Source organism: Ranitomeya variabilis, chromosome 1, assembly GCF_051348905.1.
Source record: "Ranitomeya variabilis isolate aRanVar5 chromosome 1, aRanVar5.hap1, whole genome shotgun sequence".
NCBI classification, from domain to species: Eukaryota; Metazoa; Chordata; class Amphibia; order Anura; family Dendrobatidae; genus Ranitomeya; species Ranitomeya variabilis.
Window position 1 is genome coordinate 531,852,858 of NC_135232.1, and position 13,987 is coordinate 531,866,844.

At 43.2% G+C, this 13,987-nt stretch overlaps 1 protein-coding gene across 1 annotated transcript in view; it reads left to right on the top strand.

Moving 5' to 3' along the window:
- Positions 1-13,987, top strand: part of RPS28 (ribosomal protein S28) — a 53,626-nt gene that overhangs the window by 33,326 nt on the left and 6,313 nt on the right. The window contains exon 3 of the mRNA XM_077254468.1: positions 12,512-12,645. Coding sequence (XP_077110583.1) covers positions 12,512-12,634 — 123 coding nt within the window. The 3' untranslated portion in view covers positions 12,635-12,645. The remainder of the gene's footprint in view (positions 1-12,511; positions 12,646-13,987) is intronic.

Genomic DNA, 13,987 nt, shown 5'->3' on the forward strand with positions numbered 1-13,987 from the left:
TGACCTGGAGAATCATAATGGCAGGTCAGTTTTAGCATTTAGTGAACCTAGCAAAAAAGCCAAACAAAAAACAAGTGTGGGATTGCACTTTTTTTGCAATTTCACCGCACTTGGAATTTTTTTTCCCGTTTTCTAGTACACGACATGGTAAAACCAATGATGTTGTTCAAAAGTACAACTAGTCCCGCAAAAAATAAGCCCTCACATGGCCAAATTGACGGGAAAATAAAAAAGTTATAGCTCTGGGAAGGAGGGGAACGAAAATAGAAAATTCCAAGGTCATGAAGGGTTTAAGTCAGTAAAGGCTACGCAGACAGCTGCGGGCTGATATTCATAGCAGGCTACAAATATTGGCCGTTGGCTTTCCCCCCCTCTGGCGCAAAAAATTGTGCAGGAGCCACGCCATTTTTTTTTTTTTTTTACTGAAAGTGTTCATTAACCCCTTTCTGCCAGCTGACAGAATAGTATGTCAGCTGGCAGTATCCCCCACTTTGAGGTGGGCTTCGGCGGTGAGCCCACTTCAAAGCCGCAACATGTTAGCTGTTTTGAATACAACAAAAAAAAATATTGCATGATCTCTAAACAGCGTAGCGAGAAAAAAAGCCAAAATTTTTTTTTTTTGGTCACCGCAACATTGCATTAAAATACAGTAACGGGCGATCAAAAGAACGTATCTGCACAAGTGGTATCAATAAAAACGTCAGCTCGGCACGCAAAGAATTAGCCCTCACCCAACCCGATATCTCAGAAAATAGACGCTACGGGTATCGGAAAATGGCGCAATTTTATTTCTTTTTAGCAAAGTTTGGAATTTTTTTTTCACCACTTAGATAAAAAAATAACCTAGACGTGTTTGGTGTCTATAAACTCGTAATGACCTGGAGAATCATAATGACGGGTCAGTTTTATGCTGTGTGCACACATTGCAGATTTGGGTGCAGAATTTTCTGCGCAAAATCTGCATCTCCTTGCAGAAAACGCAGCTGCGTTTCTGATGCATTTTATTTCACTGTTTTTGATGCCGGTTTTTTGTGTGGTTTTGATGCAGTTCTTGGTGCGGTTTTTGTTGCATTTTTTGCGTGGTTTTGATTCAGGTTTTTTATGCGGTTTTTGGTGGTTTTAATGCAGTTTTGATGCATTTTTGGTGCATTTTTTTACGGTTTTGATGCATTTTGTAATATTTGTTGTGCCTTTCTGTATGCGTTTTTGTAAGCGAAATAAAGATATATTATTGAACAACAACAAAAAAAAAAAAATTGTCATTATTGTCCAACCTCTTATTTGTCCAACCCATACTCAATTACACACAGCTAGACAGATGGATGAAATGGATAGAAAGATCTACATACAGTTAGGTCCATATATATTTGGACAGAGACAACATTTTTCTAATTTTGGTTATAGACTACCACAATGAATTTTAAACAAAACAATTCAGATGCAGTTGAAGTTCAGACTTTCAGCTTTCATTTGAGGGTATCCACATTAAAATTGGATGAAGGGTTAAGGAGTTTCAGCTACTTAACATGTGCCACCCTGTTTTTAAAGGGACCAAAAGTAATTGGACAGATTCAATAATTTTAAATGAAATGTTCATTTTTAATACTTGGTTGAAAACCCTTTGTTGGCAATGACTGCTTGAAGTCTTAAACTCATGGACATCACCAGACGCTGTGTTTCCTCCTTTTTGATGCTCTGCCAGGCCTTTACTGCGGTGGTTTTCAGTTGCTGTTTGTTTGTGGGCCTTTCTGTCTGAAGTTTAGTCTTTAACAAGTGAAATGCATGCTCAATTGGGTTGAGATCAGGTGACTGACTTGGCCATTCAAGAATATTCCACTTCTTTGCTTTAATAAACTCCTGGGTTGCTTTGGCTTTATGTTTTGGGTCATTGTCCTTCTGTAGTATGAAACGACGACCAATCAGTTTGGCTGCATTTGGCTGGATCTGAGCACACAGTATGGCTCTGAATACCTCAGAATTCATTCGGCTGCTTCTGTCCTGTGTCACATAAATAAACACTAGTGACCCAGTGCCACTGGCAGCCATGCATGCCCAAGCCATCACACTGCCTCCACCATGTTTTACAGATGTGGTATGCTTTGGATCATGAGCTGTACCACGCCTTCGCCATACTTTTCTCTTTCCATCATTCTGGTAGAGGTTGATCTTGGTTTCATCTGTCCAAAGAATGTTATTCCAGAACTGTGCTGGCTTTTTTAGATGTTTTTTAGCAAATTCCAGTCTAGCCTTTTTATTCTTGATGCTTATGAGTGGCTTGCACCGTGCAGTGAACCCTCTGTATTTACTTTCATGCAGTCTTCTCTTTATGGTAGATTTGGATATTGATACACCTACCTCCTGGAGAGTGTTCTTCACTTGGTTGGCTGTTGTGAAGGGGTTTCTCTTCACCATGGAGATTATTCTGCGATCATCCACCAATGTTGTCTTCCGTGGGCGCCCAGGTCTTTTTGCATTAATGAGTTCACCAGTGCTTTCTTTCTTTCTCAGGATGTACCAAACTGTATATTTTGCCACTCCTAATATTGTAGCAATTTCTCGGATGGGTTTTTTCTGTTTTCGCAGCTTAAGGATGGCTTGTTTCACCTGCATGGAGAGCTCCTTTGACCGCATGTTTACTTCACAGCAAAACCTTCCAAATGCAAGCACCACACCTCAAATCAGCTCCAGGCCTTTTATCTTCTTAAGAATGACATAACGAAGGGATTGCCCACACCTGTCCATGAAATAGCCTTGGAGTCAATTGTCCAATTACTTTTGGTCCCTTTAAAAACAGGGTGGCACATGTTAAGGAGCTGAAACTCCTAAACCCTTCATCCAATTTTATTGTGGATACCCTCAAATGAAAGCTGTAAGTCTGAACTTCAACTGCATCTGAATTGTTTTGTTTAAAATTCATTGTGGTAATGTCCATAACCAAAATTAGAAAAATGTTGTCTCTGTCCAAATATATATGGACCTAACTGTATAGATAGATCTATAGATGCATACATCTATCGATATATCTGGATAGATTTATCTATTGATAGATGTATGGATAGTGTAGGGTGCGTGTCCACTGACCGGATTAGGCTACTTTCACACTTCTGTCTTCTGGGCTCTGTCGCAATCCGTCGTTATGGGCAAAAAACAGATCCTGCAAATGTGCTTGCAGAATGTGTTTTTTGCCCATAGACTTGTATTAGCGACGGATGGTCGTGCTACGGATCCGTCGTGTTTTGGCGGACGCGATGCACAAAAAAAGTTCAATGTAGCTTTTTTTTGTGCGACGTGTCCGCCATTTCCAACCGCGCATGTGCGGCCGGAATTCCGCCCCTCCTCCCCGCTCATCACGATGGGCAGCGGATGCGTTGTAAAACAGCATCCACTGCCCACACTGTGCTAAATTTAGCACAACGTACGTTGGGCCGACTGTTTGCGACGGCCCTGTACCGACGGTTGTGTGAAAGTAGCCTTACATCCGAATTAGCTGCAGATTGGATGCTGCGTACTTGTAGTCCCATTGGATGATGCCTGCACACACTCGAATAGTCCCGCCCACACACATACACGCACAGTCACCGCCCACACACTTCCCTTCTCCCGAACTGCAGCGTTTCTCAGCGCCACAGCTTGTCCTGTATGAGCGGTCACGTGGTGCCGCCCATTAGTGATGTGGCTCCACCCCAATGGGAGGTGGAGCCGCATATTCATCACTGTAATGAGCTGCACCATGTGACTGCTCATACAGGACAAGCTGTGGCGCTGAGGAAGCATCGAGGGAGCTGGGTGAGTATTTTATTTCCAGCGGGCGGGCGCACAGGGGGTTGGTTACCGGGAACTTTATTTCCACCGCGCAAAAAAACAAACTATTTTTTCATTACTTCTCTCCTGCAAACGCTGCTGGGAAGAAGGAATAAATTCCGGCTTCAGCACCCAAAGCAGGGGACAGCGCTTACTGTAGCGCTGTCTTTTGCACGGTCCGTGTGGTACCCAGTCTGCACACGGGCGGCACGCAGCTGCTGCACGTGTGCCACACTGACGTGCCACGTGAGCTCACGGACACTAACTCCGGTACCGATTTTTCCGGTACCAATTTTTCCGGTACCGGAATTATCTGGACGTGTGAGACTGGCCTAATGGAGTGTGGGTTGGACAAATGACATCACAAATCTTTTTGAAGCTAGAGGAGGGAGGGGTTTGGGTGTGTTTTGGAGTGGTTGTGGTAGGTTTGAGCTTAGTGGTCAGTGCAATGCATCATGGAACTTGTAGTGTTAGTGCACAATAGCTCAGGAGAAAGGAAGTTGTCGATTAACCCCATGAGAGCTGGATCCAGTACTGAAGATGTGCTGCTACAGCATGATAAAGGGTAATATTGCCATAAAATAAACACAGTGGGTGTTTTCAGTGGCACGTAATAGCAAGATTTATGGAAAAAAAAAAAAATTATTGTAGTGGACAACTTCTTTAGCCCTAACCCTAATGGGAAAATGAAAATAAATACATTTTTTTTTTCCCCCTAACTAAGGGGGTGATGAAGGGTGGGTTTGATTTACTTGTATGTATAGCAGGTTTTTTAGCGGATTTTTAAGATTGGCAGCCGTCACACTCTGAGACTTTTTTTTTTTTTTTTTTTTTGCAAAAAATATTTTTTGCGTTAACACATTTTGAGAGCTATAATTTTTCCATATTTGGGTCCAGAGTCATGTGAGGTCTTGTTTTTTGCGGGTCGAGTTGACGTTTTTATTGGTAACATTTTCGGGCACGTGACATTTTTTTATCGCTTTTTATTCCGATTTTTGTGATGCAGAATGACCAAAAACCAGCTATTCATGAATTTCTTTTGGGGGAGGCGTTTATACCGTTCCGCGTTTGGTAAAATGGATAAAGCAGTTTTATTCTTCGGGTCAGTACGATTACAGCGATGCCTCATTTATATCATTTTTTTATTATGTTTTGGCGCTTTTATACGATAAAAACTATTTTATAGAAAAAAAATTTTGCATCGCTTTTTTCTGAGGACTATAACTTTTTTTTATTTTTTTTTTGACGCTGTATGGCGGCTCTTTTTTTGTGGGACAAGATGATGTCTTCAGCGGTACCATGGTTATTTATATCCATCTTTTTAATCGCCTGTTGTTCCACTTTATGTTTGGCAGTATGATAAAGCGTTTTTTTGCCTTTCTTTTTTTTTTTTTTTTTTTTTTTTTTTTTTAATGGTGTTAACTAAAGGGGTTAAATAGTGGGACAGTTTAACACTAGAAGTCCCGGGAATTTGAAGGCCCCCCCCTCTGAAGTCCTGAGAGAGGGTCAAATGACCCTCAGGCCATGTGCACACGTTCAGTATTTTTCGCGTTTTTTCGCTATAAAAACGTGATAAAAACGCGAAAAAAACGCTTACATATGCCTCCCATTATTTTCAGTGTATTCCGCTTTTTTTGTGCAAATGTAGCCTTTTTTTCCGCGAAAAAATCGCATCGCGGGGAAAAAAAAGCAACATGTTCATTAAAATGCGGAATTGCAGGGGATTCCGCACACCTGGGAGTCCACTGATCTACTTACTTCCCGCACGGGGCTGTGCACACCATGCGGGAAGTAAGCAGATTATGTGCGGTTGGTACCCAGGGTGTAGGAGAGGAGACTCTCCTCCACGGACTGGGCACCATATAATTGGTCAAAAAAAAGAATTAAAATAAAAAATAGTCCTATACTCACCTTCGATGTCCCCGGAGTGTTCCCGCCTCACCGCTGCATGCTGCCGCTTCGGTTTTCATAGCTGGTGTGCGGTGAAGGACCTGTGATGACGTCAATGTCTTGTGATTGGTCGTGAGCGGTCATGTGACCGCTCACATGACCGCGACGTCATGGAAGGTCCTGCGCGCACACACCAGCTATAGGAAGAGGAACGGACGCCGCTGAAGAGATCGTCTGGGTGAGTAAGCATTTTTTTATTTTTAAACATTCTATCTTTTACTATTGATGCTGCATAGGCTGCATCTATAGTAAAAAGTTGGTCACACTTGTCAAACAGTATGTTTGACAAGTGTGACCAACCTGTCAGTCAGTTTTCCAAGCGATGCTACAGATCGCTTGGAAAACTTTAGCATTCTGCAAGCTAATTACGCTTGCAGAATGCTAAAAAAAAACGGGGAAAAAACGCCAAAAAAAAAAAAAAAAAAATGCGGATTTCTTGCAGAAAATTTCCGGTTTTCTTCAGGAAATGTCTGCAAGAAATCCGGACCCTGAATGTGCTCTTGCCTGAGGAATCTGCAGGGGGGATTATCTAAGATAAGAGTGTGTAAACAGAAGAATGCAAGCTATTCCTGAGTGTGGGGGTTGCTGCTCACAAAAAAGATGCTGGCTTCACAGTGCCTTTTTTTGCCTGATCGTTTGCATCCTGTTTTGCAGGGGTTGGTGCAGAGAAGGTACAGTCATCCAGAGAGTGGCCCGGGGATCGCCTCTGAACTACAGTCTGGTTCCGAGGCGATCCTTCAGACGTTCGCCGGCGACATGTCCGCATGTGTCATGTCACCAGTGATGCCCCGGCGATGTGCACGCGCACGTGATCACCCGCACATCGCCGGGAATCATCTCCCCGTGTGACGGCCCCATTAGGGCCCAGGAGTGACTCCCAAACCCAGAACAGGTGTCAGTCTTGAAACTGAAGTGTGTCCCCAGCCAAAGAATGTGAGCTGCTCCTGAGTGTCTAAACCCCCCCCAGCTGCATTGCATTAGCAAATTTGCATGCAGCTTTATGTGCTGTGGGGGAGAAACCTATTTTGTTCACAGGAAAGAAAATGGAGAGAAGGCACACCATTGAAGAGGCATTGGAACTGATTCTGAGCAACACAAACCCTTCTGACTCAGATGGAGAAGACATAGTCCTTCAACCGGATTCGGACTCTGAGCTGTCTTCAGGTTAGGCTGGCTTCACACTCCCTTTTTTGCCTGTTCATTTGGATCCTATGTTTTGCAGGGGTTGGTGCAGATAAGGGTCTGTGCGGGGCAGGTGTGGTGCGTGGGCAGTACGCTGCGGTGCAGGGTGGGTGTGGTGCCTTTTTTTATTTTGAACCAAAACAAAATGCTTATTTGAAATTATTTATCTTGCAGATGAGGAGACTCCGCCTCTACCAAAAAAGAGAGCTCGGTTGGCGAGTGAACCGACAGACCGCAAAAGATGGCAGTGTGGCATGAAATACAAGTGGGGAAACATCTCCATTTGACCCCAATAGAACCGTACCCTACAGATGGAGAGCCAAGTGCTAAGGTCAGACGAAGTGTCCAGAGTCGCCTTCAGAGCTTCCTCTGTTTTATCAGTCTTGACACGCTTCGTAGCATTGAAGAATGGACTACTCAACATGTACGTCACACGGAGCAGGTGGATTGGTTCATGGGTCTCCCGGAACTAATGGCATTTATTTCAGTCATTATCTTGCGGGGGGGTGACCAAGGTTCCATCACTACGTGACAGCTGGTAAGCAAACCTGGGAAACACAAGGATCATTGCCACTATGACCCGAAACCGCTTTCAAGACATCATGCAACACCTACGCTTTGACATGTTCACGCGCAGTGAGCGAGTGGAGACCAATAAGTTTGCTGCAATCTCCGATGTGTGGAGATCGTTTGTCACCAACTGCATCGCATCCTACAACCCTGGTCGACACATCACTATTGATGAACAGCTTTTCCCGTCAAAGACTCGCTGCTGTTTTCTGCAATACATTGCAACAAAACCAGACAAGTTTGGCATCAAGTTTTGGGTGGCTTGCGACTTGAAATCAAAGTACTGTAATATCCTCCCATATCTTGGCAAGGACCCCAGTCGTCCCAGCGGGGAGAGACTGTCCGAAACTGTAGTGATGAGGCTGATGGAACCATTCATGGAAAAGGGCAGAACTGTAACCACGGACAATTTCTTTACATCTTTGTCACTTGCACAACGACTGCTTAGCCCGGAAACCACTATCCTCGGCACAGTCAACAAGAGTCGCCGGGAAATTCCTCAATCCGCTAGACAGATGGACCGCACTGAAATCACCACTCAGGTGTTTTCAACCACTGGTGCCACACTGACAGTGTATGCACCCCAACGAAAGAAGGCCGTCTACATTCTCAGCAGCATGCACAGCATGGTTGAGACTAAGGATACCAACAAAAGGAAGCCAAACACGGTCACACAATACAACCACACAAAGTGCGGTGTGGATGTAATGGACCAAATGGTGCGGGAGTACAGCGTGTGTGCAGGAACACGGAGATGGCCAGTCGCCGTGTTCTACAACATGATTGACATGGCAGCACTCAATGCTCATGTTCTTTATCAGGCATGCACTGGGGTGCAGGAGAGACGGGTGGACTTCCTGGTTGAGCTTGCAAAAAAGTTAGGTGGCTGTCATGTGACTGAAAAGAAGGCATGCAAGGAGAAACTCCATTGGCAACTTCCTTCCACACCCAGCCCTGGCAAAAGGGTGAAGTGTCAGGTCAACCATCGATGCACGAACAATTGTGCAACTGAGAAATGTGTTGACTGCTACAAATACACGTGTGGCAAATGTACCAGGGACATACCCAGGCAGTGCCAGGTATGTTTCGACATGTTCAGACAGACTGCTGAGTGCATGCTGAAATGCTAGTCACACAAGGACATGACACACACACACACACACACACACACACACACACACACACACACACACACACACACACACACACACACACAGCCCCCCCACTGCAGCCTATTGAAAATGTGTGGAATTGTTTTTTTCCTTGTGTTTTTTTTAATATTTTTATAACAAAAATAAAAAGCATCCTTTGATGCGTGCTCCTTTACTCCCCTACCCCCATGTATTTGTCTTTACCCTTTCCCCCCTCCCCTCTTCCCACTCCTCCACCAATATCCCGCCTTGTTGTATAATTTGATTATATTGTTTTCTTGTTCACTGTTTTATCACATTTGTTTGGCCATGCCGCTTATTCACTGCTCATCTTGAAAATGTGACTATTTGTTTGATGTTGGTGGGAAATAACCCTATAGTGAGAAATCTTACTGGTTTTTTAAAAAAAAATCATCGAAACAAATAACAGTTGTTCTTTTGTAAATTTTTAACACTAAAATTTCAGTCCTCTTGTGCGAATTTTTTTCGCCCCAAATTTGCACAAGAATGAACATGCTGCGATTTATTTTTCTTTATTTTTTTGCTAGTGTGAGGCCTAAAGGTAGTTACACGTTGACTATATCGTTTGAAAACGTCACGTCGTTCATGCGATGTCGTTTTCACATCGTTGCGTGTAACGTGAAGATATCAGACGAACACATCGTTGGATCTCTGATCGCAGATTTGAGGTCAGGATCTCAAATCTGACGATCCTCGTCCAATTATGTGTCAGAAGATGTGCAGCATCGTTCAGTGGAACGCTGAGATGAACGATGTCTGTCTAAATTCTCCTATTCCTGCCATTGTGAAAAATCGTTCTGCAAACGTTTGCAATGAGGCTAACGCGGAGCCAAAATTTACATCGTTAACGAGAGTTGCATGTGACGCCTCTTGGACGATGTGAAACTGATTGCACGAACAATGTGATCACGTGACATTTCACCTGAGTTTACGCCGATCCAGCGATGACAGCGGGAGATCCAGCGACAAAGTTTCAAACGATCTGCTACGACGTACGATTCTCAGCGGGATGCCTGATTGCAGTAGCGTGTCAGACACAGCGAGATCGTATGTATATCGCTGGAACGTCACGGATCGTGCCATCGTAGCGACCAAAGTGCCACTGTGAGACGGTACCCTAAGTGTAATGTCCCCCCCTTCTTCCTCTCACCCTCAGCTGCTCTTACCTTTTATACTTTTAGGTGGTGTACAATTCTCTGGAGTTTTGTGGCTTGCAAGCTTCTTAAAAACAGAAACTCAAAATGAATCAGATTTCCTCTTATCTTATCACAGGTCCTTCAGCAATTGGCTCAGTGTATACTGTCCTCAGTACTCTATACACAGCTCATTACTGTGTTCCGAAGGACCTGAGGTGATGTCATGGCCTTATCACTCCCTCCAAAAATCACATGTCATCCTCACATGTTGTTATCCACACCCTGGCCCCTCCACCAGCATTACTGAGTACAAATAAAGTAACTTGAGACAAAGGCTAGGGTCACATTGCGTTCTGTGACCGCGTTTAACGGACTACATTATACCACGGCATAAACTACGTTACACCGCGTTAACGCCGCCATTGCCTGTAATGGTGAACGCATCGCTAGCGCACGCCCACATTGGGCGTGCGCTAGCGATGTGCCGTCATTTGAGTGAAAAAACAATCTCAGAATCGCTAGGATCCGTTGAAGCGTTCCTGAGTTATTACCTCATAAAGGGACACTGGTCAGAATTGCAAAAAATGGGCAGGTCATTAAGGTCAAAATAGGCTTGGTCATGGAAGGGGTTAAATTCCCTAGTAGTGAGGCCTATATATACTTTTTCACAGGGGCATTCAGCGTGGTAGATAACCCCCTTTGATGTACAGGTGAGATGTTTTCCAATCTCATACGTGTGTGATCCATCAGCATTTTTGAAGGTTTTTGTCTTAACAAGATTCAAACATGCCTTACATAGGCCACATGGACAAAAATCCCCAAATCAATGAATTGCTGTTTTTTGTTTTTTTTTCTGGAAGCTTCATAATGGCTATGCACCAAAAGATCTTTGAGACTGGCCAAACGTCGAGCCACATATTGGGGAGAGGATTGTAACACCTGTTTCAAAATCGGATCTGTAAGTAGGACACCCCAATGTTTATCAATGATATTCCCCAAATTGTCCCATTGTCCATTAAATGAAGAAATAGTGTACCTGTTCGGTATCCTTGCTAGTAGTCACTGTTTTCCTGCCATATATCAACTCCTTCCTCGTTGTAGAGGAGGCCCTTCTGTATCCTCTATGAATCATTCTACGAGTGTATCCTCAAACCTCCTCGTCAACTCTAAACACTGTTTTTCAAACAAGACAAGAATCCAAACAAATGGAACTGGCCAATGGAAATGCCACGAATTGTACTTGTTGGGTGGGCCAAATTCGCCATAAGATAAGAGTTGGTGGCCGTAGGTTTTCTAGATACTTCCGTGTGGATTATACCTTCCATGGATGCTTCAATCCATATATCCAAATTTCCAAACACTTGACGGTTTTAAAGGCAAGTTGCTGCATTAGATTCACCAAGTCTGATTCATTACCCTCCCAAACAAACAGTATATTGTTGATATATCTCATCCAATTGTGTACTTTGCCTATTTCCTCTATCCCCTCCCCCATGTATATTTCTTTCCCAGGCCCCCCCAAAAAAGTTTGCTTAAGGAGCACAAGATGCCCCCATGGCCATACCTTGCAATTGCCGATACATTTTTCTATTGAAAGTAAAGATGTTATGCGTAAGAATAAATTCCAATAAGACCAGAATGAGGTCAGCCAGAGGGCCATCATTGTTGTTAGAACATAAGAACCATGATGTCGCCGCCAGACTATCACTGTGTTTGATGTATATAAGGCCTCTACATTAGCCATTACTAGTATCATGTTGTTCTCTAATTGCACTTGATCTATTTGCTGTACAGCCTGGTTGGTGTCTCTAATGAAAGATGGGAGAGTGGAAACAAAAGGTTTCAAAAAATGAAAAGACCACATCTCAGAACCTCACACAAGCCCCCATTTCCCGCCACAATCGGGCGTCCTGGAGGGTCCATAGGGTTCTTGTGTACCTTTGGGATGAGGTAAAACGTAGGACGTTTGGGTGGAATTTTACAAATTCTGTCCAGAAGGGTTTTGGCAATCAGACCTTCATTATGGGTCAATTTCTCACAACAATTATCATTGAGTAATTTCAGAGCCTGTCGCTCATACATCTGACGGCCAAACCACTAAATTCCCCCTTGTCTGCTTTCTTGTATACAACATCATCCCACGTTTGCAACTCCCTTAATGCCATGCGCACTGGAAAAATTATCCCTGTTTTTGATTGAGGGCCAGAATTTCTATATCCCTAGTAACAAGCCGGGTAAATATTTCTACTGCTGAGGATAAATTCAAAGGGGAAAGGTCTCAGATTCAAAGGGAACCTGTCACCCCCTCAGGTATTTGTAACTAAGAACCACCTTGTTCAGCACTAATGCTGCATACTGACAAGGTGGCTCTTTTAGTTATGCTCCGTGTACACGCTGAAATAAACGCTTATAAAATGTGCCCCCCTCATACCGTGAAATCGTCCGGGGGGCCGGGTTTTTTCCCCCCTAATCAGACTTTTTTTAGTTACAGTATTGAGCCACTTGCAGAAATGCAGGTGCTTGCTTTAGCATTCTATCAAGTGTAGGACCATGTAAACAGCTAACATAGACATTGGCTTCCATCTTCTTCCTCTAGATTTTTGGTTCAAAAAATTTTTTTTTCTAGTTTCTCTGTAAACAATTTTTAATTTTTAGTTTATTACGCTGCAAATCCTCATGGTGTTCCCCTTTTCTCTTTAGGTCCGTGTAGAATTTATGGATGACAGCAACCGTTCCATCATAAGGAATGTGAAGGGACCAGTTAGAGAAGGAGACGTCCTGACACTGCTAGAATCTGAACGTGAAGCTAGAAGGTTGCGCTAGTTCTCTTCAAGGTAAATTAAAATGGCTTCAGAAAGGGAGAAGGTTACGGTTATTATGACCTTTTCCGTAAGCTGCTTTTTTTTTCATTTTTTTTTTTTTGTCAACATGTTTGAAGTTTTGAGGATAAGCTGTAGTTTTGAATGACACCATTAACTTTAACTTTACTATATAATGTACAGAAGGGGGTTAAAGTGCAATTCCACCATTGCTTGTTGAGTTGTGCTTTTAGTGTGCGTGTGTTGCATCATAGTGCAAATGTTTACCTTTTTAGAACACTTTGAAACAGTTGGAATTTCTTGTGTATATGGTGTCATTCAAAGCTACAACTATTTTGGCACAAAATAAGGCCCCATGAGGGCATGATCATGGATGTCTTGTTTACTAGGCCCCACAATATTAGGATACTGGGCAAAACCAATGAAAGTCTCATCTTAATTTGAGTAGGAAAAAAAAAAGAAATGGCCAACTGCTTCACAGGAGGGCCAAGCTGGGGTTAGGGGTGGTTAAACCGGAAGATACACTGCAGCTCCAGTCTGATGCCTCCAAGGAGGATTAAACAAGAAGGGGAAAAAAAAAAGTCATAGGAGAGCATGCACGAGTTGGTGAGATAAGAGAAAATCCACAACGTTTCCACAACGTGTTTCAACTGAATGGCTCCATCTTTCTCAGGTGGCAGTTATAGGTAGAGTGGGGTGGGAAAAGTAAATAAAGGGAAAGCAGCCTATGAACAAATCCAGACCACCCACATAGTTAAAACGGGCCAATCAAGGTCACACTAGAATGTAACAGGGATGATGCAAAATAAAACAAGTTAAAAACAATCTAAAATTAATTAAAAGACAAATAAGAACAGTACACATAAAATATACACATAATTAATATATGAATAGCAGCATGTATATATTACGTAATTTCTCGATAGTGAGGTTTAACTTTGGTTTGGCCAGTGTGCCAACCTTAAAGATCCAGGAACTCTCCCTTCTTAATATATTTTACCGGTCAGGCCAATCATCTGGAATCTGGTCAATGACAGTAAGTTTTAATGTATTCAAATTCTCTTGATGCACTAAGGAGAAGTGTTCGGAAAGACTATGTAGCATGAACCCATTACAGATGTTTTGACGGTGCTTGTTGAGTCTAGCATGCATCATCTATATCGTCTGACCAATGTACTGCAAAGCCACAACCACATTCAATTAGATAAATGACATGGCAGGATTGGCAGCTAAGGCTACTTTCACACTTGCACTTTCTGCTGTCTGTACAGCAAAATGACGTATCGATAGACGTCACCAAAATAGGGAAAACCGTGTGTGACGCATCCAGTGTAATGACGGATGCGTCGTCCAGAAA